Source organism: Gymnogyps californianus, chromosome 2 (assembly GCF_018139145.2).
Source record: "Gymnogyps californianus isolate 813 chromosome 2, ASM1813914v2, whole genome shotgun sequence".
Taxonomy (NCBI): domain Eukaryota; kingdom Metazoa; phylum Chordata; class Aves; order Accipitriformes; family Cathartidae; genus Gymnogyps; species Gymnogyps californianus.
In genome coordinates this window covers 112,309,757-112,337,534 of record NC_059472.1, presented here as the reverse complement: position 1 = coordinate 112,337,534, position 27,778 = coordinate 112,309,757, and the positions used below count along the sequence as shown (strand labels likewise).

General features: G+C 40.0%; 1 protein-coding gene across 1 annotated transcript in view; it reads right to left on the bottom strand.

Annotated features, from left to right (window-relative positions):
- GOLGA4 (golgin A4) overlaps window positions 1–22,130 on the bottom strand; it is a 66,772-nt gene extending 44,642 nt beyond the window's left edge. Inside the window, exons 1-7 of the mRNA XM_050915799.1 lie at window positions 22,098–22,130; window positions 20,695–20,790; window positions 10,053–10,151; window positions 5,342–5,407; window positions 3,861–4,175; window positions 1,938–1,985; window positions 1,453–1,509 (exon numbers count right to left, since the gene is read on the bottom strand). Of these exons, the coding sequence (XP_050771756.1) occupies window positions 1,453–1,509; window positions 1,938–1,985; window positions 3,861–4,175; window positions 5,342–5,407; window positions 10,053–10,151; window positions 20,695–20,790; window positions 22,098–22,130 (714 nt within the window). The remainder of the gene's footprint in view (window positions 1–1,452; window positions 1,510–1,937; window positions 1,986–3,860; window positions 4,176–5,341; window positions 5,408–10,052; window positions 10,152–20,694; window positions 20,791–22,097) is intronic.
- Window positions 22,131–27,778: the final 5,648 nt, after the last annotated feature.

The window sequence follows — 27,778 nt, the reverse complement described above, 5'->3', positions numbered from 1 at the left end:
GAGCATGCGGATATAGACTTAACACAGAATGAGTGTCTTTCATTTGACCTTGTAGTGAACGGGAAAAAAAAAACACTGGCAAGCCACTTCAGTCAGTAATGCTGTGGGTTTTCCCCTCCTATGGGCTGACAGTTTAGGTTAGGACAGGGTGACAGCCCAGACAAGCACAGTACACCCAGCTCTCTGGCCCACTGTTCTCAGCTGCTGAGGCAGAAGCAGCACAGATCTGAACCAAAATGCTACCCCCATGGCACACACAATTCACAGCCTGCTCTCCTGGATTACACCTCGCATTGCTGAAGAAGAGTGCCCCGCAATTTGCCAGTGACCTCCTTTGAAATGACTGGCTGCCCAACTGGTCACACAGGGGCAGCCCCTTGCAGGTGAGCATGAGCCTTGGGTACATGCACGTCCAGATACTCACAGTTGCTGTCCCTCGCCCCCAAGGGACGGACCCTGGCCCCTGTCTGCGGGCTAGGCACCCAACTGCCTGCTAGAGCTAGCCTGCCTTCAGGCAAAGGTGGGACCTCACCATGATCTGATGGCTCTTGCAACCTCCACGCCAGCGCTGCTGCTTGGCATGGCGCACGCCAAAAACAGGAGTGCAGCGACAGAGAAAGCCTGTGGCTTTGAGCAAGCTGGTACCCAGCTCCCAAGCAAGGTAAGAGCATGGACAGAGAGGCCCTCGCACACCCCTCTCCAAACCTGATGCTGCACTGGCTCTTGGGGCAGTAAAAAGTCTTCAGCTTCACATTCTCCTTCACCATGTTTTGACAATACAGCTTTTGTGAACTTGCTGTTCTAATTTGCTCTGCCCAATAATTTGTACATGTCTTTTAATTAAGCCCAATGTGTTTATTATCAATACCTAATACATTAGAGCTTTTCCTTTTAATTTCACTGTAACCTAAGGAGACAATAATCATAACACAACCTGATTTTATGACTGAAATCAAACTATACTACAAATCCATAGAAACAATGTAAATACTATAACTGAGATCAAGATGAGTATTTTTTAAACTTTATTCTAGAATAATTTTTTTTTATTGATAGTCATTAAAATATTTATTAAAAAGCACCTATTACTTGTATTTGCCTAACATTTGTATTTCTCAATACTAGAAGAGCAACAAATTGCACAGGGACATCAACTGCTGAGTCCAACAATACTGCAAGAACGACACACATTTCTACCTATTTCACAATGAACAGAAAAGCAGTTCAGTCGGAAGAATGAACTGCTCTGTCTTAGAGTATGACAATAAGCTGCTGAATGGGAAACAAGCCAGAGAAATAACCCCATATAAACAAATGAAAACAAGCAGTAAAAACCCCTGCTGTGTGATAGAAAATATTTTGTAAAGTGAACAAAAAAATCAAAAGCTAGGCAGAGAAAGATCCTATGTATGTGCGGTATAAAGTAAATATTCAATCAATAAAGGAAATTACCTCTCTCAGTTCTCCAATTCTGCGAAGTGCTTTATCCTGACTTTGACTCAGAATGCCCTTAAAAAAAAAGGAAGAATAAACAACAGGTGTATTAAATGTAACTTTTATATATAAAAGATAATTTCATAGAATTCTATTTCAGCAGTAGAATTAATGATTTGTATTTCTCTTTCGAGTCAAGCTTGATGTGTAAGTATTATCATAAACTGCTAATTGTGGGTTGGCAATCTATCACCTGAACTCAGCTGATGTAATAGAAAAGGCTGGAGTACAATAGCTTCACAGTTATTTTGACAAACCAGTATTAGCTTGGCTTCCTTAGAAATCCCAGCTAAGAAAGAGTCTTTTGTTATATACACACACATATATACACACCATATTGTGTAAACACACACACTGCAGTGAAAATTAAATCTGTATTTGCACTACACATTTTAAGATTCAGAAAAGCATTCAGGTAAGAGAGGATGGAAGGTAATGCCTACCTGTAGCTTCTTCTTCTCCCGCTGGATAACTTGATAAGCAGACACTAGCTAAAATACAAAAATCAGGTATAATGATGATAATGCATCCGCTTATAGCTATCAAAATAATTTGCTTAGTTGTATCACTATCTGTATTTTCAAACTCTTCACTTCACTTGAGAAAGCTCTTCTGACAGAAACGTACTTAAATTTTCTCAATGTTTCCTTTTTCCATTTATAAAATATCTCCAATGTGTTAAAAAAAAAAAGCCTACGTGACAAAACAATGAGGTTACTCAGCATTCATGCACAGTCTTCCCTTCACTGAAAAGACCTCTAAGAATAGCCATGCTTCAATACAGGCAGTCAAAAACCAATTGTATCAGAAAGTTACATCCCAGACAGCTACCCCACAAGGATGTACATTTGTAAGGGTACATGTCCCAGAGAGCATAAGTAAAATTAATTTTACAATGAGTATGCATTAAAAAAAATACATTTACAAATCTACCAAAAAAAGGTCTGTGTAATACTGAACATTCTCATCCCATGTGCTTTGCACATACCCAGCAGACAAAGAAAGACTGGAAGTGGACAATATTTTTCATTGTAAGCTGACAAAAGGACTTCATGAGTAACTGCACAATTTAGTTTAATTAAAAATTCAATCACAATTGCCTAAGCTGTCCAAAGCTGAAGTAGCATAATGGCACTTGGAACTAGAATATTCTGTTTTCAAATTGCTGAAAAACTAAAGGAAAACAAATCCAAAACATTAAAACCAGAAATCTTTAAGTTAAAAGATATCTTCAAATTTTTATTTAAAATAAATTAGGATTTTTCAGAATTCAAAATTACTTTTAATTTCAAATTCATACTTATTTTGCACTTAAAAGAAAACTAAAACTACTATGGTTGGTTTCCCTTACCATATTTTTGAGATGCTAACTTTGTATCCTACTTTAAGTGAGAAAAAAAATTTACATCTTAAACACTCATTATATATTGAAACTACTTTCTTCCAAGCTCCAGCAAAACAATTCTTTCCAACCAAACTACAGAAACTCACAAGAATAGAAAAAAAAAAAACATTGTTTACATAAACTTTAAAAAAAAATATATCTTATTATACTAGCTAGAAGAGAATGAAAAATTAATGGGAGACAACAATTACTGAATTAATGGAAGACAACTGTTTTTTCAGGCATATGCTGAATACTGTAATTGCTGTATACATATTTTAGATTCCAGGGATTTTGACACTAATAGCCAAAAGTCTGCACAGGAATTTTTGTATTTGAGGGTAGCAAACATTTAAAGAACTGTGAAAACCAGTGCAAATGTCCAGTTTTAAATACAACACACACATTAAAAAAAAAAAAATCCAACTACTTATATCATTGGTTTTCACTAAAATAGCAAAAGAAATAGTCCTTGAATGAATTCCTTCCAGGGAATAACTTCTGTTCCCCATAATTTCCAGGTATTTATCGAAAACAAAATGTTTGCCTATCGCATGTGCATAGAATAGACATTGTGCACTTGAAGAAGAAGTTTCAGAAGAAAAGTAAGCTTGCTGTCATGCGAGTACAAGCCATGCTCACCTCTGTACTGAACTCCATCCCTTGCTACAGGCTTTCAGCAGAAGCTGTCATAGGCCTGCTTTGTGTGAGTAACCACTAATTAATCTCTATTGCTGACAACATGAAATTATTTACAGACAAGAGAAGAAAAGGATTTCCACGTTTTATTGCCAGAAAAACATTTGACCTCTCTAGGCCAAAAATAACTAAACTTACAATAATAATTTAACTTCTATGTTAGCTGTAAGGTGATCCATTTGCTCCAGATAGGAAAACAAAAAGATTATCCACTGTTGCAGTATCTGTTAGCCTCATCTTTTTCCCCTCTCCACCCAGGTAAGTCAGTCACAACATTGCCTACCTCTGAGTATTTTCCCCTATAGTTGCCCAAACTGCGCTCCATTCTGCGCAGTCGCTGCAGCAACTGCTCTTTGCTGAGGGTGTCCATATTTCCTGGAGGCTCTTCTGTTTCACTTTCAATGTCGGAAGGTGGATCAAAGGTGGGACTGGCTGCATCCGAGTCCAGTCGATTCAATGAGTCTCTTGACGAAGTTCGTACCAGGGACTCCTTTGAGGAGGAGCGGAACAGGGACTCTTTTACTGGGCTTCGAAACAAAGACTCCATGGAGGGAACTCGGAGCTGAAGCCTCTGGGCGAAAGACTGAGTGTCACTCAGCTGCAAAAAATCAAAGCAAGTAATTACTTCTTCACTGCTTTTAGGCAGACAGACACACTAAAGCCCCGGAAACAGACACCTGACCTGGGCAAAGGAACGACTGTTGCCTAACACATGCATGACACCAAATAGCTACCACTCCCTTAGAAGAATCATCTCCTTGTGCAGAAAAATCAAGCATGCAACTACCAGATGTGGGCAATTTCAGACAGCAACTAAATCCAATAAATTACAGCTCTGATTTAAACTTCTAAAAGAATGTATTTCTGTGTAACCCCTTTAAAAAGTGAAGATTATGTAGCTAAAATAAATAGTTGCATTTACTGTTGTCCCAAATTTAAAAAAAAATAAAATTGTGACTCACTTCTTGATGTATTAAACAGAAGACTATTTATCTCAAAGACACAAAGATATTTTCCTATGATTAAGAGAACAAACTTATTGTAAAAGTCCTTGTACGACAGTTAGTTCTAGCATGCCATCTTAAACAGTCCTTTTCTTATTTTTATTTTATTTTAAATAGGTTTATGATTTTTACATAAAATGCAATTATTGATTTATGCAGCTAAAGTACTTATGCTGTTCTAAAACAAAAGGTTCTGTGCTATGGTACCGTATACTGCTGGTGCTACAGAAGTGATCTGAAAGCATTACTGCATGATGTTGCCCCCACAATCAAATGTTGGGACACACATGCGAGGAGCCACTGTTAATCCCACTCCAGCAAGCTAAACTTTTTCTGAGACATATTAAAGAATGACCACCACCTTTATCACTAGTGGCAATTTTTTTAAGCCTATCAGTTCTTTTCCTTCAGCTAGAAATTAGCTTTCTAGCCACGCAATATGCCCTCTACTTTTGAAAGCCCTGTAACACTCTGTATCCCATGCTTGCTGTGTCTGTGAGCAATGAGACGCACCTCAATGCAGGCAGCCTGCAGCACGCCGTCAGACACTGCTAACCTGGCCCCACAAAAAAAGCTCCACACATCAGTGACAACACTTAATACCAGCTAATGGGATTACACACAAACAAAACATCCTAGTATCCTGACAAGGCAAGTACTTGTCATCCCTGCTGCAGCATGAAGATATACACTGGGCGCTTAAGCCAACATAACACAAAGACAACACGGCAGTGAAGGAGGAAACAAACCCCCCCCATACCTGCGGGGAGGCTGGTCCACTTCCATTGTTTTCTGTGGATCTGGGAAGTGGTTGTTTAGGTAAGTTCTACAGGAGGAAAAACAACTGTTAGAAGGAATAGACTACAAGGACTGTAATTCACCGATTCCTACAAATAGCATCTGTGCTTTTTCCTTGCCTGTGTTTTTAGTACTTTCTTTTGAATGTTTATTAAGATGTCTTCATGCAAACAAGCTAGTTTGTTAAATTCAAAACAGATTGCTGCAATATACAGAACTACAAAGCAGCTACGTGTGCATGGATTAGTATGAGACATCTGCAAATGCTGACATCTCCAATTAAATTATTCATAATGATTATTTATGTAAGATTTATGCACAAATCAAAGAAACACCAAAAGACAAAATGATAGCAGGAAAAATCTAATTGATGACCAGTGTTGTTTACAGCCAACGTGAGTAACAGTGGAATCACACTGTCTTTCTCTGTTTAAGTACATCGGGGGGGGGAGGGGGGGGGGGGGGGGGGGGGGGATGGAAACTACCTGGGAAAAAAGTGCTGGTAACAGGCTGTTTAACACTCCAAACAAGCACAGGAAGAAAACTAAGACTTTCAGGAAAAACATCGTGTGCAAAACTTCATGCGTACATTCCTCTGCACTCCCAAACAAAGAAAAACAAACAAACAAACAAAAAAACCCCACCCAAAAAACCAAAACCAACACAACAGAAAACAATAGTTTTGGTGGGTTTGGTTTTTTGTTTGGGTTTTTTTGTTTGTTTGTTTGTTTTAAACAGAGTTCAGACATTTCTGTTCCTAGTCTGTTTATCCTGCTTTTCCTCTGTCCTGTGTTCAAGTGTTTTCTAACCTGTACAAATCCAGACTGTTTTCTGGTGTTTAAACCAGGTCAAACTGAAGTAGCAAAACATGCCAGAAACCATCTTGGATACGAATTTTTTCCAAGAGAAGCAAAGCACTGAGACATATCAAACAAAATATGAGGAATTCAGCTAAAAGCAGTGTAACTTTTAATTTTTAATCAAGATGTACCCTGATGGTCATATGCAAGCTGTAAAATCTAAGGTGTATATACAACTAAAATATCAATCAATCATCCATGTATCTGCTACATGATTACACCCACAGCTTCTACTCTGTGTGGACAGGCAGATAAGCCTACATAAACATAAATGTAGAAGAGGAATGATACAGTGTAAAAGGTCTTCACAAAGGTTTGACATGGAGCAAACTTAAATAAGTATAAAAATACTACAGAAGAGAAATCCAGACAGTTAAGGAAGCCAGAGAAATGAGCAATCACCCAGATTCAGACAAAGCAAAATGAGCAATAACCAGCCATACAAGAAGTCTGTTTGGATTTGGAAATTGCGCTTCGTCTGGCTTGAACAAAATCTGCATTCTGCTTCAGAGCACTATCCTGTTGCGGTGGATTTACTCCTAGTGGATTAAGAGCTCTTACTAGGTTTTAAACTAAAGCATTCCTTTATTTTATTCTCGGCTCCACTACCTGTTCTTTTTCGTTTCCTAACTGGAAAGTTAATAATAAGGGTAATCCAAAGAAAAATTTATCTTCTGCTTTATAATTTACAAAGCATCTACCATGCTAGTACTGGACTGACAACAGAGGAAGACAAATACTTACCAAGAATTACAAACTAACTACAAACACTTCTTTCAAAAATCCTATCTTCTGATACCCATAAAAAGAATTAAAGGAAACTATGTAGGGTTTGTACATCTAATTCATAAGAATAATTTAATATTTAAGGTCTGTTTTAAAACACAAGATTAAGCAGATTTATTAAATCTAATAAGGTGTTTATGAATATAAAAATCATGGATGCTGGTCTTTTCTGTGAATATCCTTAAACAGCTGCCATTTAAGGATCTATGAAAATCCTTAAAAAATGCCATTTCAAAACTAAAACTTAGGTCACCACTTTTAAAATTTTCCTATTAATTGTGCTGACATCTTTGTATTCAATCTGTGCGAACAAAAGTAGAACCTATATTTGGGATTAGACTTTCTGTTGGCATAAATCATAAAAGGGATACACTGGTAATTTTTACATGAAAACTGGACCACCACAGGTATCTAGCTGCTGCAATTCTAAGTCACTGTGCTCTAGGGCAAAGGGTCATATTCTGATGTCTACACAGTGAAAGGTAAGCATGAATGGAAGTTGCTATATATAAGTACAGATTCAAGAGGCTTTGAAGAGCTTAAAAGCCCTAGCCGTTCATAAGCCTTAAGAGATGTTTCAGCAAAACTAGAATCACAGAGCACAGGCTGGCGTTTTGAAAGTCTTAAAACCAGCAGTTGTGTCAGGGTTTCTGGAGACCAACAGAAGTCTTTCCTCCACGAACCCATAGAACATACACAACTATATCTCTATCCAAAGACAGCTATACTTACAATCTCTAATAAAAAGGTTGCTTTTTGTTATTAAGACGTATAAACCAGAGCTCAGTTTTAACTGGAGCACATTAGGGCATTCTAGGGACACTTGTGCTTCCTTACTTCCCTTTTTCTGAAATGCAAAGTAATTCATCTTACTTATTTCTCAAAGGTATAAGTAGATTCGTAAGCCTAAAGAGTGAAAGCTTAAATGCCTGCATTTAAAAACATTTTACTGTTCTCCCTCCTTCTCAGGTATTCCAAAATTGAGTAAATTATGGAGGAAGGAAGGAGAGCTTAGTACACATTTTCTTCCCTCATTTTCCTTTAATTTTTCTTTATAAAACCTCTCTGTCCAAGAATATTTTAACTGTTTCTTCATGCAACAAAACCCATGCAGCTTACTTTAAAGAGTTTATGCTAACTTCGTCTATGCCAAAAAATCCACAATTACAGTCACTTCTCTATGATGCTCACTCTCTTGGATCACACATGACTTGCACACACACAGTTAAAATACTGGTCTGTTTTAGCAGAATTAATATGCATTTGTGTGTGTTGACGAAACTTTCCCTCTCCTGCATCTTTAGTTTACCTAGGTTTCCCAAACATATATAACCGGTTTTTTAATATATATTTGTATATAATCAGCCCTCCTCTTCCCTATAAACTTTTATATCGTTTTCTCCCCCTCAATTCTTACTGTGAGAGTACAGCTCTAGAGCTTTCAAAAAGTTCAGAGAACAAAATCAGTTTTACAGGTAACATATTATTAATACACACTGGTAACACATTAACAATAACACTTATAATTATTTGCTATGTATGCAGTCTTGTACATAAATATGCAAGTCAGTGATTCCTGCCACTAAAGTATATACTAGAAGATAATATAAAGACAACATCTGATCATTCACAGAAATGTGTTTTTCGAAATGCAACTGTACTAGGGATATTCTGTAGTGTAGTGAAAAACAGCCCACAACTGTTTACTGCTGTAAGTATAGAAAAGCTTAATTAAATTTGCAGTGAAACTTTAAGTAGTGATCACTGGACCTGGAATATGGTCAAAATACCTAGAACTGAAAAAAATAATAATCTAGTAACTATTTCAAAACTACAGATTTCAGCACAGTCTGAACGTCATCTTTGCTCCCTATCAAAAAGCTCAATCTTGAGAACACCATGACTGAGCTAGTAACGAATCTGTGCTCTAAGGGCATGCTCTAAGCAAGCATAACCCTTTACAACAAAGGAATACTTTCCATAGATCACCCGTTCAATCGCTGTTTCAGTCCAATCTTGCTTAGCTTGAGAGACAAGTCCAACACAACACAGTGTGTTGTGCTATGTCCATCTGCTTATCAAATTTCTATTCTGTTACAGCTTTCAGTGACTTGTCATTTTCAGCCTCTGCATGAGCAGCAAAAAAGCACTTGCTAAACTGGAAAAGTAAAGTAATCATGAAGTATGAGGACGAGCTGGGACTCTAAAAAAACACTGTGTTTTGAATCACTGTGGACTCAGGAATGCTATGCCTCTGAAGCATGTGAAAGATGCCATCCCAGTCCCGTGACAATAACGAGAAGAATACAGCTTTGTACGTGCATATGTTAGAAAGTAGAAGGCTGCTTTCCTCCCTATGCCTGCTTCTTTTTCTCCACTCCTTGTTCTCTTCTCACTGAGCTTCTCCACTCGTATACTATGAAAACAACATTTCCAGGCAAAGAAATATACCTTTAAAATAAAATCTAATTATGAAAAAAAAAAAAGACTATTTATCCTTACAATAATAGCTGCCAGGTTACCAACTAGAAGTAGCTGAATTTCAGTGTCTATACGAGATAATTATTTCCTGCTACCATTAGTAGTAAATGACATTGTGAGGCTTTCACTATACACAGCAAAAAGCATGTGATTTTTAGACAAAAACAATCTCAACGTTTATCATATCGACTTACGTTGCAATACATAGACATATATAAAAATGAAGACTTTCAATGGTATTAATGAATTTACGCAACAAACATACAAACTTGTGCAACAATTATTTAAAAGTTGTGTAGAGTGTGGTTACCTGTATAACAGAAAACGTGTTAATTTTTTTATGTTACAATAAATTCACATCATACAGCACACCAGCCAGGAGCTATCAGGTACTACCTCCGTGAAATTTAGTGCAGGGTTAGCAACAGGGCAGTTAAGATAGATGCCTTTGTGAGAACAAGCCACAAGCAACACTAGGTTTGCCTTCTAGTACAGTACTCTCCTCCCCCTGTTAAAGGCATCACTAAGAGGGGTGGGAGGACTCACCACACCGTCACTCTGTGGCTTAGGTTGTTTGGTGGGATCCAAAGCAAAGATAGTATACTCAGAGAGAAAAGCAGGTTCTGCTATCATCCCGGCTAGCAGCTGTCATTCAATGCAAAAAGTAGGAAAATGAAAATAAATCAAGTAATAAGGTAAAGAACGTTGCACGATTTTACTCAATTTTTCCACACTATTAAAAACATCATCAAACAATACAGCAGTTTGAGACAATAGATATTGATAAAGGCAGGACATAACCAGAAAATATGCATTACATCATTTCAGAACAGCCAAAATACAGTTTTGACCATTTAGAAGTACAGAAAGACACAATTAAAAACAGAATATCCCAGTTTAGCCGAAGATAAAGACAATGCTTCAGGCACCGATATTGTAATTTTTTTTAAACTTCTGTGGATGACTTATCTTCAGATACCACTGAGCCTTCTTTGCTCTCAGTTATGGGTGAAAAACTCGTTACTCTAAAAATTCTATCAGTATTTCAGTTATAAAAAATATAAATTGCATACTGTTGACTATTTATCTTCTAGTGCTCTTATACACTAGAATTCTAACTACATCAAAAAAATTCCTTACAAAATTTTTCAAACTACTAGCAGACTATTTTGTAAAAACACCACAAATTGAATTAACCATTTTATCAAGTCAGTATCAACAAAGGGATTTAAATTCCTAGAGACAAAAAACATGAAGAGAAAGAGACTGGAATTTGAATTCAAACTGGATATATACATGTAATGGAATGGAATCTAATGCTGTTAGGATGCTCTAACAGATTTCAAAAAAATACTCCTCTCATGATTTTACTAACACGCAAAAGTTCAAGGTTCAACTTTCTTATAGGCTGAGATTTCAGAACTGTGCTGTCTGCTGACTGAACCAAAACATGATATGGTTTTTCTTTCTCATTATTTCAGAACAATTTTGTTTTATTTCAAGTTACTAAATAGTATTTTTAGGAATCAAATCTATTACAATGCAAGTTAGAGTTTGATTTTTTTTTTTTTGGTGACTGTTACATTGACTCCAGTGCTCCAGTAGACAAATTATGTAAATTCAAATTGAGAGAGGAAAAATATTTTCATGTGTAAGATCTGGAATGCTACATGACTTGCCATCTGTGCCCACGAAACCCTTTCAGAAACTGTATTAAGTGCTTAATGTTCAGTGACAGCCATACACAATAGCCTCTGAATGTCGGTACTGACTCCCTATGTCTTTTCTCTAATGTATTTCTACACCGAAAAAAACCCAAATAAATAATTACTGAAAAACCTGAGTAACTAAGACCTAAATTACCAATCCTGCAGAAAACAAAGCAAAATAAAAACCTAAACAATGTGCTTTTATTGCCTCCTATTTGATTCACTATACTATATACATACGTATATATACACATACACACACTGCCCCCAGTACCAATGTCCATTGCTGGAGAACCCTGCTAGTTATACCAGAAAGTCTTCTAGAGCCACAAAGGGAAAAAAGCTTTGGATCATGGTCAAAAAAAACCCCAAACAAAACAAACCACTACAAAATTGTGAACTGTCTTTACAGTCAGGGTATCTGCAGAGCACTAATTCTAAAATTTATGCCCAACTTTTACTTCTCAACCTGGTAAGTACAGTGACAATTAATTCTGACTTCTATTATTCAGCTGCCCTTGTCATGGCATTCCCAAAGACGGCACAGGGCAAGTGTTCCCATAGTTTACTTGATTTGCCAAGAACTAGCTAGGTCCAAGAAACTCAGGTGAAACTTCTCACTTTTAAGCTACTATAAACATGAGCTGTTAACAAAGGAGATGGTCCCATTTCTCCTGTTCCCACTCTTCTTCCCCCCCAGCCTGGACACACTTGCCCAGTGCATCCACTGTGGCTGCAACCACACACTGAGTTTGGTCAGACTGGTCACCAGTCCCCCTCTCTCAGCCTGTTAGAAGTATAATTCCTAAGAGTAAGCTCTGTTAAAGCTCCTGCTATATATTTATTCAAGTGTGTAAAACCCACGTAAGTTTCTTTCCTCACCTGAGCTTTTAGGCAAAACAAAAATAAGGAAGCTGACAAGCGTTAACGATTCCAGAAAATCTTCGTCAAGTGGTGATGGTTGTAGAAGCTCATAGCCTTGGCTGTGCTATGCATTTTGTACATGTACCTCTTGAAAGGGTATATGCCAGAAAAAGAAATTGCAAATACTATGCAGACACAAGTGTACAAACATACAGCAGTAGTACTACAAGCAAGCCTGACGGCCTCGTGAATTAGAAGCATGCAAATTCTCAACTACAAATAAAATGATGAAATCTTTAAGACAAAAATTACTTTCTATGTTTAGAGAAGACCAGTTAAGATGATGAAACAGTCTGCAAAGCACTCATAAATGGATTATGGCAAATATTATTAACCAAAAGATCATTAACATTTTCAACACGTAACATATTATCTTCAGCTTAGTTAAGTCACTTTTAAAAACATGACCATCAAGAACTTCAGGAACCACAGATGGTTCAAATTATCTCTTCATAGTAACAGTATGCTAATGTTTGCTTCTTAAAATATTAAGTTGTGACATTTCATCATAGCATTATTTTGGTTAATCCTAATTCCATTAAATAGTACACCAAGCAACTTGCATTAAAAATAATTCCTATTTAATCTCTAACAAGTTATTATTTTTCATCCAAAATAAAAAAAAATTGGACTGTATGTTCAGCATCCATGAATTGTTATATTTTCAATCATCCCCTGAAGTCCATGACCATGTCAGTGCAGCCAAGTTCTAAGAAAAGGTTTAGACAGTAAGTCTTTCACAAAACGTTAATTACAAAACCCAAAACTTACGGGTAAGATGACAAAGAGCTCTAAATTGGAGAGACATGGATTTGACAGATGGACCACTCGGGGGATAAGGAATTGGCTGGATGGTCACACTCAAAGAGTTGCACTCAACAGCTTGATGTCCAAGTGGAGACCAGTGATGAGTGGCGTTCCTCAGGGGTCGGCATTGGGACCGGTGCTGTTTAACATCTTTGTTGGCGACATGGACAGTAGGATTGAGTGCACCCTCAGCAAGTTTGCTGACGACACCAAGCTGTGTGGTGCGGTTGACACACTGGAGGGAAGGGATGCCATCCAGAGGGACCTTGACAGGCTTGAGACATCGGCCCGTGCGAGCCTCATGAAGTTCAACAAGGCCAAGTGCAAGGTCCTGCACATGGGTCGGGGCAATCCCAAGCACAAATACAGGCTGGGCGGAGAATGGATTGAGAGCAGCCCTGAGAGGAAGGACTTGGGGGTGTTGGTTGACGAGAAGCTCAGCATGACCTGGCAATGTGTGTTTGCAGCCCAGAAAGCCAACCGTATCATGGGCTGCATCAAGAGAAATGTGACCAGCAGGTCGAGGGAGGCAATTCTCCCCCTCTACTCTGCTCTTGTGAGACTCCACCTGGAGTACTGCATTCAGCTCTGGGGGCCCCAACAGAAGAAGGACATGGACCTGTTGGAGCGAGTCCAGAGGAGGGCCACGAAGATGATCAGAGGGCTGGAGCACCTCTCCTACGAAGACAGGCTGAGAGAGTTGGGGTTGTTCAGCCTGGAGAAGAGAAGGCTCCAGGGAGACCTTATAGCAGCCTTCCAGTACCTAAAGGGGGCCTACAAGAAAGCCGGAGAGGGACTTTTTACAAGGGCATGTGGTGATAGGACAAGGGGTAATGGCTTTAAACTGAAAGAGGGTAGATTTAGATTAGATGTAAGGAAGAAATTCTTTACTGTGAGGGTGGTGAGGCACTGGAACAGGTTGCCCAGAGGGGTTGTGGATGCCCCATCCGTGGAAGCGTTCAAGGCCAGGTTGGATGGGGCTTTGAGCAACCTGGTCTAGTGGAAGGTGTCCCTGCCCACGGCAGGGGGGGTTGGAACTAGATAATCTTCAAGGTCCCTTCCAACCCAAACCATTCTATGATTCTGTGAAAAAGTTAATTTTAAAAATTCACTCAAACTACCTGGTAGGCAAGTGATACGGAGCGTACGTAACTCCTTTTTAGCAAGATAAGAAGATCCAAGCTATCCACAGCCTAAAATATGCCAATCCTAACTGTTATGGTTTTGAGAAAAAGAAAGAAAAAAGCTTATGAATATAAATTGATGCAGTACTGCTTGAGTTTGCAGACATACAACTCCATGGTCTCTATCATAACTAATAGTTTACACAAACTGTAGAATGCAATTAACAATACTGTTGAGTTTCACAGATGTTAGTCAGAAACCTGATGCAAGAACATCACTAAATCATCTCAGCTTCACCCTACTGTTGCTTGAGTAAAGGCAAACACAAAAGGGAAGGAGCCAACCCTACAAATAAAGAAAGGCAGAAGACAACAATACTGAGGCAGAACAGTAATCACTGTATCAAAATGAAATCACAAAATATTTCCTCCCCAGTAGCCAAGACAAGAGTTTCACACTTCAAATAGCTACAAAAGATAAAATACACTCAGTCATGCTCCAAGAGTGGTATTTCCTTAGTACATTTAGAACTGGCTGCATCTTCTCATTAGCGAGTTCATCCTCCATTCTCAGATGTTGGGTGCCCAACAATGAAAATATTTAAGTACTTGCTCACAGTATTTTTGTTACTCCAGCAGCTCATTACCTGTTACATTTTTACAGCTAAATTATAGGCAGAGCTCTCTAATGAGTCCTATAATTACACTACCTAATGCTTTCCAATATATACATGTGTTTTTTATCTGCATGTTAATTTTTTTAATCACCTATTCAGTATGGCTTTAAAACCAGCTGTCTAGTTAACTTTGGGGGGGGACGGGGTATTAAAAGTCTAAAAATGATTCACCTATGCCTGGAAAAAAGGCAAGAAACAACCTGCTAGTCTGCCAAAATTAAACAGATATAAATATTTCTACAATGGATTCTTGCACTTCAGGATCTGGCCTAAAACCCACTCTCAATTATCTTAGTAGCTTCAGAAGCATTAAATATATCTGGTGCTATACTGTCTAATGCATCACTAGCACCACACTAGCACTATGCCAGTAATGTGATCACTAAAACTAGACAAGCAGGGAATCCAACTGGGCTGAAGCACACTGGAAACAGACAGAACGTGCAAAAATGTAAATAATCCTTTAACTAACCTTCTCTAATCCTCTGAATGCCATCAAGTCACACTTGAAGCTTGCTATAGAAATCCTAAGATCTTCCAACATTCTGTTTCAAACATACTCCAGGGTAAATGAACTCCCTACCCCATACCAACCTTAATCTCAGGCACCAAATTAAGGCGATGATATTGCTGATCTTTTGTCACAATATTTAACTCATATTCTTTTTTTTGCAAGTAAAAATCTCACTAAACAACAAACATTTCTATCTTGCAAAGAAAGTTACAAATGAGGTAAGTTAGGTGATGAAGCTAGACACCAGATGACGCTATGTTTCCTTCAGTATTATCAAAGAACAATACATAAAGTCACTTTTTAAATAACCCTTGTATTTCCAAAATTCCGAACAGTTTTTGTAGCCCTCAAGTTTGGCCTAAGTTAAGCAGCCTTACTTATTCTTTACGGACTTTCTAAACTCCAGAACCAACTGTGTTCGTATTATTCTTGCTATTCCTCCTCCCTCTGAAGAATTACCACACTTTGCTAAGATTCTGATGAGTGGGGCACAAAGGCCAAAGTACATGTGATCCCTAGATCAAAGGGCTTCCTTACCATGCTGTGAAACAAAAAACAGAATTTAACACGGGTTAGAGTTTGACCCAAGTCTCATTGCTCTGGAGATGGCAGTAGTTGAACCAACGCATGTTACATACATATAATAAATGTTTGATTGCCAAAGCAGTCATTATTCGCTTCCAGAAAAAAAGAAGAGAATCAGTGGTTCCAAATTTCAGATTAACCTGTTATCAAGCAAATCTGAAAATTCATACACTTTGTTAGCAAAGTGCATCATGGTATATGTGCATTTGTAGTATGTTAGTGCTTAAAAGCTTCTGTAATTGTATGGGGACAGTTTTGCTATGTTGTATACAAGCACAGTAAGACAGAGGGAAAGGGATCAGACTATAAGCTTGTCTAAGAGACAAGCCAGTATTTGCTCATCTAGTTCAAGGAGCTGGGGGATGTCAGCTATCAGGCTAAAGGTTTAGAGTTTCAACTCTTACTGATAAGTAACTCATTCCCCACAGTAAAATATATAAATAAATATATTTGGTTATTTGTCCAAGCTGGGGAATGCCAGAAAAAAGTTGTGAATAACTCAGTAATTTGCTGATTTACACAAATATTTATTTATAGACAGTTTGTGCAATTTGCAACAGAACCTTTTATGCCTCATCCCTACTGTGATCAGGGAATAGGAAAAACTGAAGGAACAGCTGAAAGTTCAAGGTTTCTCTCTGCAATTAAAAAAGCCCCAGAATCTAAGAGTGCAGAACTGCATTTTCAGAAAGAGGTAGTACAGAAATCAAACACAACTCTTTTTCTGGTTTATTTTTCATTCTGATGAGCAATCTAAACACGCTGGTGTACACATCAGGAGTTGTAAAATCCAGGCTTTAGATACAAACTATGTTATACATCCTCCAAAATTTAGTTTTAGATTTGCATGTCAGAAAGGAAAATGATATAGACATATCTGAACCACTACCATCTTTGCATGGCAATGTCTATTTAGAAGTACTTCAAATTAAGTCTATGAATACAGGAAAGATGCAGCATTAACAAAGGTACTGAAGGAATATTATTTCAGCTTTACCTGTCCTGCTTTACTGTCCACACTAGAAAAACATTTCAATTAATTTAAAGACACAGTCATTATATAGCACTAAAGTGAGACTGAACAGTACCTTGGCTAGTTTATCTTTAGCTCCAAGAAGAGCTATATATATTGTGCTCTGCTGTCACTTCCACAACACTCGTGAGGATGTGAGTGATATTTGGATCTGCATGACTGGTAGGTCATCCACAACAAGCTATCAGCTGTTTGCTCTCAGTTGACGGCTCCAAACTATCTTTCTTATCTTCTGCATGTGGGCTTGACTTGTAAATACGTATACTACAGAACAGAAAGAAAATTTTGAACTTCTAGGAACTATACTGAATACTGAATATACTACACCTCAAATTCTGTTCAAGAGTCAGTGTAGTAACAGTTCAAAAACCAAACACTATTTGTCCCTAGAAAAGAGTGGAAGCACCAAGTCAGCATGTTTTAATCATCCAGGGCTGTTTCAAATGGCGCCAAGACCAACTCAGCATGTGATATGCAATTTGTCTGAAGAAGTTCTATGGAAGTACCAATATACGCTTTTACCTCACAATGTAGTCATATTTTATGGGCCACTTGCAAGAACAGAATACAGAACTAGACAGACTTCTGCTTTTTCCTTATACATGAAAAAATTATGAGCTTCTCTGTAACACTGCCTTTGGAGATTCACAGCTCCACTAAAATAGAAGCTGAAGAAGAAAGTGGGGAAGAAAAAGAAACTTACCTAGTATTCCATGAATGGAGCACACAAGGTTGTTGGTTTTTTTTTTGAACTGAGAATGTTTTGGAATTTTGAAAAATAGAAAAATCTTATCACTGCAGAATATAAAGCAACAATGTTTGCCCATATGTTTTATTATAATTCTTTGATCAGACTAATGCTGTCATTTATAACTGTAATTCACTCTAAAATTGTTTTTATTCTAAAAATATTCTGAGTTTAAATCAAAGCTTTCATGTGCAATACTTGCAACTTTCACATTACAGCACTAAAAATCCAAAAATACGATCTATTAAAGACATACTAAAACATAATAGGCCAGAGGGAGGACAGAGAACATACAAGAGAACTATGAAACACTATAATTTTGCTTAGCTTTCAGTACCGAAAGGGTTAGCAATTATTCATGTACTGCAAGAACATTTTAGCATATCATACTCTTCAAAACCCAAACATTTTCAGTGTAGTAAATGTTGTCCAACTTTAGTTCATTGTAATGCCATTGCCACCTCTACATAAAACATCTGCCTGATCAAATGAGAACACTGCAAAAAACGCCCCCCAAAAGAGGTAACGCACCCATATAATCAGGACATATATTTTCAGTGATAGTATGCAATATCTGCATCTTTTTTAAGCATAGCAATACTGCTGCTGAACTGAATTTTATGAAAATCTAATCCAACAAACAAGTTAGAGATGATTTGCTTTTAATCATTCTGTTAACATTTATGAGAAATATTTGGAGAAAGGAGATTTCATATCTTGATCATTTAAATTTATCTTTATTTTAGTAAAATTTTCCATTTGACATAAAACCAGTCCTTACAAAAAAAGAAGCTATTTTCATTCCTTTAGCAGCTTCACTACTTTCTGAATTTTCAATCAGAGGGTATGTTTCACAAGTAAAATTCTCATAGCAGCTCCCTAAGCCCAAGGATAACTGTAAATCTGAGGTCACTTTAGTACTCTGTTTCCATTCTTAATCTTATTTCTCCTTCTGCCTCTCTGATCATTCCAGTGTAACCACTGTATTTAGAGCATAATGTTTGTCCAACATAACTTGGCATGTCCTATGGGAATTCTTTGCTTCCCCTGTTTGTCTGGAAAAGCAGTCTGAAAAAACAGTCTGCTGGGGGGAGCAACATAAATCTAATGAAGCACTACAAGACAAAGTGTAGTTCTCCATAGAAATGACGAACACTACAGAAATCATCGATACAAACAGGTGACATATCAGTAGCACCCGACAACATTTGGAAATGTATTTATTTTTTAAATATGTTATCTGAATTGTGAAGAGAACTAGTATTTTTTACTAAATTAATTGATAAAACTGAAAAAGAAGATAAGCCTTCAGGCTCACAAACCTTTTTCAGATCTGGAATAAAAGCAGAAATAGAAGTTAAGGAAAAGTATTCTGCCTTTCACTCAATGTATGAGTTACACTATTTGAGCAGAAAAGCAGTTGGTACTTGTATGATAAAAGGGATGAGGTGTGTTACCACTTAATCTTTCCCTTCATTATTTCCCACTGAAAAGAGAGAAGAAAATGTCTTCCTTTTGTGTAGGCAGGGCCAAGTTAATAACAGACAAAAGCAGTGAATCAGTTGCACAGAGGAACATCACTGTGTCTCATGGCTTCAGTATTTCATATTCCACTAAGCTGCTGCTGCTGCTTAAAAAGTCTGAAAACCTTGGCCAAATCAGTCCTTTAACCTCTACCACATTTTACAATGGATACACATAATGAAATAAAAAAAAAAAGGGGGGGGGGGCAATCTTTATGTTTGCACTGGTCACTGATGATGCCAACTCTTGGCACCAACTCATTCCTTCTAGGCCACAGTGGTAGTTCTCATGCGGCAATATGCCACTTCTGTACTCTGCATTAAGAATAGAAATGCAGGTTGTTTTTCAGGGGGGGGGGATGAAGCAAAAACCCAGCAAAATCTCCTTACTGAAACACTTAATAATTTATCCTGGGTGACACTGCTTGCTGACATTATGGAGCATCAGTTAACAGAAAACCTCTCTCCAGGGACAGAGCGAAGTCATTACATATATATACACACACATATGTAGAGAAAAAAACCCATTTATTAGAAAACTCAATACTGCATTTCCAAAATACAAAACAAAATCATGAAGTACTCTTTCTTTCATTTCTGTTATCATTGCAGAAAGCAAACTGCCAAGCTGTAATCAAAGGTAGTGTTCATAATGGAATCTAAGACTATAGCTGACCATCTGAAGAAAACGTGGTGTTAAAAATGAAAGTGGATTGTCCCACTGCAAGAAAACACATCTTTTTTGTAGGAAAACCCAGCAACTGAATTTTCTGGCTGGGAACTCAACATTTCCTCTGACAAAGTTCACAGAATCACAGAAGTTCCCTGCTTTACTCCACTGGCCTATTTTCACATTAACTAAGTAAGGGCTTTTTTTGTTTGTTTTTTCCTTTTTAATCAAGCCACTTCAAAAAAGCTATAGTACTCAATATGAAAAAAAATGAGTGCGGATGATCTCCTCTGTTTGCTCTATTATGCAAGTCATGGTTACCCATCATCCTGAGAGTGATTTTAATGATATTTTATGATTGATAATTTAGACTCAGTTTGGTTTGTTGTTTGGGTTTTTTTGTTTCTTTTTGTTTGGTTGTTTTTTTTTAATTTGGTAATTATTACTAGTATGGTTAGAAACATTCACAAGGGCTGAGTTTAAGCCTTCAGGCTCATCTACCTCAAGTTACCTGTGCAGTTAACTTGATTCCCCCAACTTTTCAACCAAAAGAGGCATAAAAAACAAAGTTAGTTCCTCTGAATTTAACTTCTGTCCCACTACCTTACTGAGTTCAGTTCAGGGGTAAGATTTTTAAGACCTGAAGAAGGACTTAAAAGGTTTCCTAATCTGGGTGTTAATCACTACAGCTTAAAGGTCTGTTTTACTAACATTAAACACTTCAGTTTTTAACCTAAAAATTAGACTATTCATATCTATAAATGCACAGAAAATAGTGAGATTGAGGAATCAAAAAAAAAAAGTTAATCAAGGACACAAAGTTAGATTATTTTTTTTAAAGTTGAAAAATACAGAAAAACAGTTCTCAACTGACCTCTTTGTCTGGTGTTAAAGTGCCTTCATCATTCTGATCTGTAAACGAAGATGTCCTGCTTCTGTTGCCAGTTGGTGGAGGGGATTTGGAAGGGACCTACACAGAGATAACATATCAACAATAATACTAATTCCAGAACTAATTATCCCATATCATAATGTACTTCAACAATTACTAACTATAACATCTCAGTAAAGCCTGGTCTAGATTTTCCTTTTAAAGAAAACAACCAGTTCCACGTACTGTCTGTGAAAAGTTCTACCTTACTACAAAGTCTCCAGAGCAGAATATGTCATGAATCAGCCACGAGAGCATGCAACAAAATTAGTTATTTTGGTTATTTCTGACCATGGTCCTCTTAGACCAGATTTGAAACTCAAGCCTCCTAATACTTTAGGAACATAGTAGAGCTGCTTATGGTTTAAGAGTTTTGCAAACTGACCGGGATTCAAGCATTTACATACAGAATACTATCTGATTCCTTTAAGAAATTAACAAAAAAAAAAAAAAAAAGACTGGCAAAAGAAGAAAAAAAAAAAAACACTTATAAAATTGAATCTAAACAAAGAAAAAGGGCAGAAGAAAATGACACATTTTATGATGTCAATATGAACTTGTTGTTCCTGTCAGCACTGAACATCTATTCAGAGGAATTTCACAACTACATGCTGAGTGAGGCTGCAACAAGCCACACCAATCCAACCCAAATGTAGCTTGCCAGCCTCATACTTCAAAATGCAAATATAAAATTTCAGTATAAATGTAATAAACATTAAAATATCAACAAGCTTTTATGTACAAAGAAACTAATTAGCAAGATCTCTCATTAGATAAATTCTACAATATAACCAGAATGAACAAAGTGTTGCAAAAAAACCCCCACAAAAACAAACCACTAACACAAATGCTTTAACACTTTGTTGCAGCACCATCAGTGAGGTTGCACATATAAATTCTGCCTTGCAAAGTGCCTCACAAGACAGAGTTGGATGTTCTAAAACATGACTGACAGAGCATCAGACCACTGAAAAGCCATTACGAAAAAAGACAGTTTTTCAAAGCATCACACTCACTTTATAACCTAAATCTATGGGTACGTTTTGTAAAATTTGGATACTAATGAATTAACTCCAATATCATACAAAACATAAGATTATTCCAAAATCAGTCATAGTTACAGGTCTGACCAAGTGGACCCAACGTTCCCACTTCAAAATACAACACAAAAGTCAATAACCATCCTCCATGAAAGCTCTATGTCCTGCTGAGGCAGTTCACACCAAAAGTATTCACAGGGTTTGAAAAACAATAACGATCTATTCATGCCAACACCCTACTCTCCCTCTTTTATTCCTACTGCCTAACCTAATGCCAGTGATTTAAAGATCGCTTCTGGCCCTCACCATACAGAAGGAAAACGGTTTCCAAACGTTCATCGCCACTTTGCTACTGTTTAGCAAGGAGCATGAACTTATCTCTTCACTCTGCCCTTAACGGTTCCACATTTTTCACTGTTGCATTCAGACTTCGTGTCAATTTACAGCCATTTCAGTGGCACTAAGCTCTGCAGCACGAATATTCATTGATCTTATGTAACGAACAGAAAGATTATGTAACTGAAGTTGGACAGAACAGAGAAGATGAAACAGAATAGCATAGTTCAGTTGGAAGGGACCTACAACGATCATCCAGTCCAACTGCCTGACCACTTCAGGGCTGACCAAAAGTTCAAGCATGGTATTAAGGGCATTGTCCAAATGCCTCTTCAACACTGACTGGCATGGGGCATCGACCACCTCTCCAGGAAGCCTGTTCCAGGGTTTGACCACCCTCTCAGTAAAGAAATGTTTCCTCACGTCAAGTCCAAACCTCCCCTGACAGACAGAGCTTTGAGCCATTCCCATGCGTCCTGGCACTGGGTACCAGGGAGAAGAGATCAGCACCTCCCTCTCCACTTCCCCTCCTCAGGAAGCTGTAGAGAGCAGTGAGGTCGCCCCTCAGCCTCCTTCTCTCCAAACTAGGCAAACCCCGAGTCCTCAGCCACTCCTCAGAGGACATGCCTTCCAGCCCTTTCACCAGCTTTGGTGCCCTCCTCTGGATGCATTCAAGGACCTTCACATCCTTTTTTAAGTTATCGGGCCCAGAACTGCACACAACACTCAAGGTGAGGCCACACCAGTGCTAAATACAGTGGGACAATCACTGCTTTTGACTGGCTGGTTATGCTGTGTTTGCTGCACCCCAGGATGCGGTTTGCCCTCTTGGCTGCCAGGGCACACACTGCTGACTCCTGTTGAGCCTCCTCTCAACCAGCACCCCCAGATCCCTTTCTGCAGGGCTGCTCTCCAGCCACTCCTCTCCCAATTCAGACTCGTGTCTGGCATTACTCCCTGCCAGATGCAGAGCCCAGCATTTGTTCTTGTTCAATTTCATGCCATTGGTGATTGCCCAATGCTCCAATCTATCCAGATCCCTCTGCAAGGCCTCTTGTCCCTCGAGAGAGTCAACAGCACCTCCCAGTTTAGTATCATCAGCAAACTTGCTAAGGGTGCATTCAACTCCTTCCTCCAGATCACTGCTACAAATTTTGAACAGAACTGACCCTGGAATTGAACCCTGAGGAACACCGCTGGTGACTGGTCGCCAGCCAGGTGTAGCACCGTTCACTGCAACCCTTTGAGCCCTGCCATTCAGCAAGTTCTTCACCCAGCACACCGTGTACCTGCTCATCCCACAGCTGGACAACTTGTCCAGAAGGATGCTGGGAGTGACAGTATCAAAAGCCTTACTAAAACCCAGAAAAACTACATCCACCACCTTCCCTTCATCCACTAGGGGAGTGACCTTACCTTAGAAGGGTATCAAATTAGTTAAACAGGACTTTCCCTTTGTGAACCCATCTTGACTATGCCTGATGATTGCATTGTTCTTTAAATGCCTTTCAATAGTACCCAGTATGATCTTCTCCATAATTCTTCCAGGTACTGAGGCTAGACTAACAGGTCTGTAGTTTCCTGGGTCTTCCCTCATGCCCTTCTTGTAAACTGGAACAATGCTGGCTAGCTTCCAGTCAGTGAGGACCTCCCCAGACTCCCAAGATGATCAAGAGGGGTCCTGCTGTAACATCTGCTAGCTCCTTCAGTACTCTAGGATGAATCCCATCAAGCCCCATGGAGTTATGAACATTCAACTGATACAACTGGTCCCTTACAATTTCAGTGTCCACAAATGGAAACTCACTGTTCCCACAGTCCAGTCATGGTCCTCAGACTCAGGGGACCAGGCAGCCTAAGGTCTATCAGTATTATTAAAGACTGAGGCAAAAAACGGATTAAATGCCTCTGCTTTTTCGTCATCCCTATTTGTCAAGTGACCATCTTCAACAAGTATCGGTCCAAGAGACACCTGGAATTGCAATAGCATTTTTTTTTTCTCCCTGTCAGCAGTTAGGAACTAATGTGTTCTTCAGCCTGTGAGGGGCAGAGTGCAGGCATTCTCAGTCCGACAGATGACATAAGTTAGCTAATCGTTCATAAGAAAGATGGAGGCCTAAAGGCCTCCTCAGAAAAAGTGTTACACTTGAGAAATTTTACCTCCGGATTTAATCAGTCTTAGGTCAGTAAATTTAGTCTCGGACACTACAAACCAGAGTATAAATGAGAAGTTCTAGGTCTCAAAGCAGAAGATATGAACAGAGCAGAGCGGGTATGGTAAGTGAAGTCTCCCAACAACAGGGTATACGAAAGAAAAGAGCAAAACCAAATGCAAACAAAAGTCTCACAAAGCTAAGAAATGTTAAGTGTTTGGAAAATTTGGTTTGAAAATGTCTCGATAGAAAGTAGCTAATAATCTATATGATGACAGAGTACCCAGTAAGTGGAATGCATTTTAAGGATCTGAATTTCTAAAAGCAAGGTAACAAAAGTATATTCCACACTCTCTGCAAGACTCCAGTACATTTACAGGCCTCAAAACCTTCTTGCTCCTTCCTCATTTACAGAATCTGTTTTCAAATGAGATAGGAGTGAGCAACTAGCCTATTTTACTTTTAAGAACAAATTTAACTCCAATTTCCCTCTAGTGTTACTCAAGAGCAACTGAAGAATAAGCAATACTGCAAGACAACTATTTTACATGAAAATAAAAATCTGTTCTGATTTTCTGCTTCTGCCTTTCCATTCACGTCAACCCTTGAGTTACATGATCTACTCTGTCCACAGTATAGCAGACTAGGTGAAAGTATCATTTATCGTAAGCTCTTGTATTAGGTTTCATGAAATTTGTCAATGTTAATTTTAACAGCCAAATAAAGACTGTAATATATTACACTGTTGGGTGTGTATGTGCACTCAGGCCCAAATTTATTCACAAGGCTGATTTTCAGCAAGTACCGATCCCTTAACACTTGCACTGAGTATCCTGAACTAAGTGGGTTACAATACTGCGTGCAAGGTATCATAATTTAGCTGCTGCTTACTGAAAATAGTAAGCTCTGCAGCTCAATCTCTTTACATTGTACTGAAAGTTCACCACATATGCCAGTTCAGGACAGCACTCTACACTGCCACTGACAAAAATGTACTTATCTTCACTAACTAGAGAAGATCCAGAGTTAGTAACTATGAAAGGCTTAAAATAAAATTCAACAAGCTACACAAAGCTTTACAGTAGATTCATTTCCAAAAATACTGCCCCTATTTGACAAATGAGTGATTTAAAAAATACTACATAGCTAATGTCAGCAGTTTTGAAACCATGGTCTAATACTGAGACTATGCAGTGTCAGATCTCCCAGTGGTTCAAATTACATTCACATCAAGTCCAGGCAACTGATCGCCTATTTGTAAAATTAACCAAATTATCTGCCTATAATTTAACATTCATGATACAGAGTTTATACCAATTTTATTCTTTTAGATTCCAAGATGCAAAGGATACTTAACCCAGCAAAAAGCCAGAGACGTAGGCAGACATTATCTTTTTCAGCACAGAGTTTGCCAATACAAAATTAAGTCATCAAAGTCTTTCTACCCAAATTTGAACTGGTAGAAAGAGCTTATGCTGCTTGGACACATGCATGAAGTCATCGCATTTTTTTGGCCATTGTCACTTTCAGAGATACTCTGAACCCATGTAATATCTAATGTACATTATTATCATTTAATAACAGTAGTTTCTAGAATCCAACACTAATCATAATTTCATGAAAGTACACATAAGAGAAAAATAGCCAATTAAATTGTGACTAAAAAAAAAGATGCCTTGCTCTCAGCTTTATACTATATTCTCAATTTTTCCACAGTTAAAAAAAAGCAAGAATAAGGTTAAGGTAAGCAGATCAGGCCTCTAAACGATGGAAACAGAAGGGACTTACAGGAGTGGAAAGAACAAACATTAAGATGAGAGAAAAACAAAACTAGCGATCTCAATGCTGGATTGTTACCCAGTGCACAGGAAAGTGTCATTCCTTTAAATGCTAAAAAAGAAACCCACTGCTGTTTCATTCTGTTTGATGTTCAAGCAAGAGATGGTTTTTACGTTCCTCCAAAACACAGTCTTTGCAGAGCGGCCAAACAGAAGAACAGTCTCAGAAGCCTCTGGAGAGGCTTCCAGGACAGGAGGCAGCTCGGTAACAACAAAGTTGGCTTTCGAAGTTACAGCGAAGCCGCCCCGCGCTGACAGAGCCGGGGCGCGGCGCTTGCCAGCCGGCCCAGCCCAGAGCCCTCGGCCGGCCACCACACGCAGGACGCCAAGGCCTGCGCTGCGCTACCCTGCCCGCGGCCGGGGCGGCGGGACCGGCCCGACCCGCTCTCAGCGGGACGCCGAGGCCTTCCCGGGCGAAGCGCGGCCCTGCCCCGCCGGGCACGCCGCCCCTCCGGCTGAAAGGCCACCGGCGCCCGGCCGGACACTACAAGCCGCCCAGGGCTCCGTCGCGGCCCCCCACAGCGACCCGACGGACATCCCCCCCGCGGCCCCTCCCCAACACCCACGGTACCTGCGGCGGGAGGGGGGCGGCGCGTCCCCCCGCCCCGCGCGGCGGCGCCTGCTCCTCGCTGATCTTCTGCTTCAGCTTCTTGAACATGGTGGCGGGAGGGAGGAGGGGGTCGGGGGCCGGCGGCGAGGGGAGCGGGGTACGACTCCCCGGCCGGTTAGGCAGCGCCTCCCGCGCAGCGGGCGAAGGGCGCCCGGGGTGAGGGGAGGGTGGCGGTGTTGAGACTGAGCTCCGCTCGCGCCGGCTCCGTGGAGGAGCCGCCGCCGCCGCCTCGCCTTCCTAGGTCCCCCCCCACCGCGGAGCAGGTGAACGCCGCGACTACTGCGCCTGCGCAGCCAACGTGGAGCCGAGGGCTCAGGAAGGTACGGGGCGCGGCGAGGCACAAACTTTCCCACGGCATGCCCGGCGCCATTCCTCCCTCCGCCCCGGGGGCGGGCGCCGGCGGTGTGCCGCCCGGCCGGGACTGGGCGCCGGGCCCGCGGCGGGGCGGTGCCGCCTCGCCTCGCCTCGCCTCCCTCCTGGCGGCCGCGGGGCGGGAGGCGGCGCCGTGCTGGGAATAGCGCGGGCGGAGGGGAGGCACCGCTTTTCTGTCAGGAGGGAGGGAAAACGGAGCGGTAACAACAACAACCGCCGCTGCTGTGAGAGATGCCGGGGCCGCCGTAACCGTGCCACGCCCTACCTTACACCTCGCCGCCAGCGGGGCGCTCCACTCCGGCGGGGCAGGCCGCACGGGGGGGCGGGGGGGGGGGCAGCGGCCGGGCCGCCCGGCACCCCCGGGCTCCTGCGCCCCACAGAGCCGCGAAGGGAGAAGGTGCAGCCCCAACCTTCCCCTTCCGCAGCGCCCTTGCGGGCAACGAGTGCGTTTCGGCGGGCTGGGGCGTGCGAGGAGCGGGCGTGGGGAGCTCCACCTGCGCCCAGGGAGCGGGAGGTGACCCGGCTCCGGCCGCTTGGGTTTTTTTTTTTTTTCCCTCTGTTGTTTGCTTCCACGGCGACTGCTCTCTGGATGGCTGGATAAGGAATTATAAGTTAATAAGGAATTATAAATAAATCTTTTTCATCTTAAGGGGGTATGGCAAATCAGTGCAGAGACTT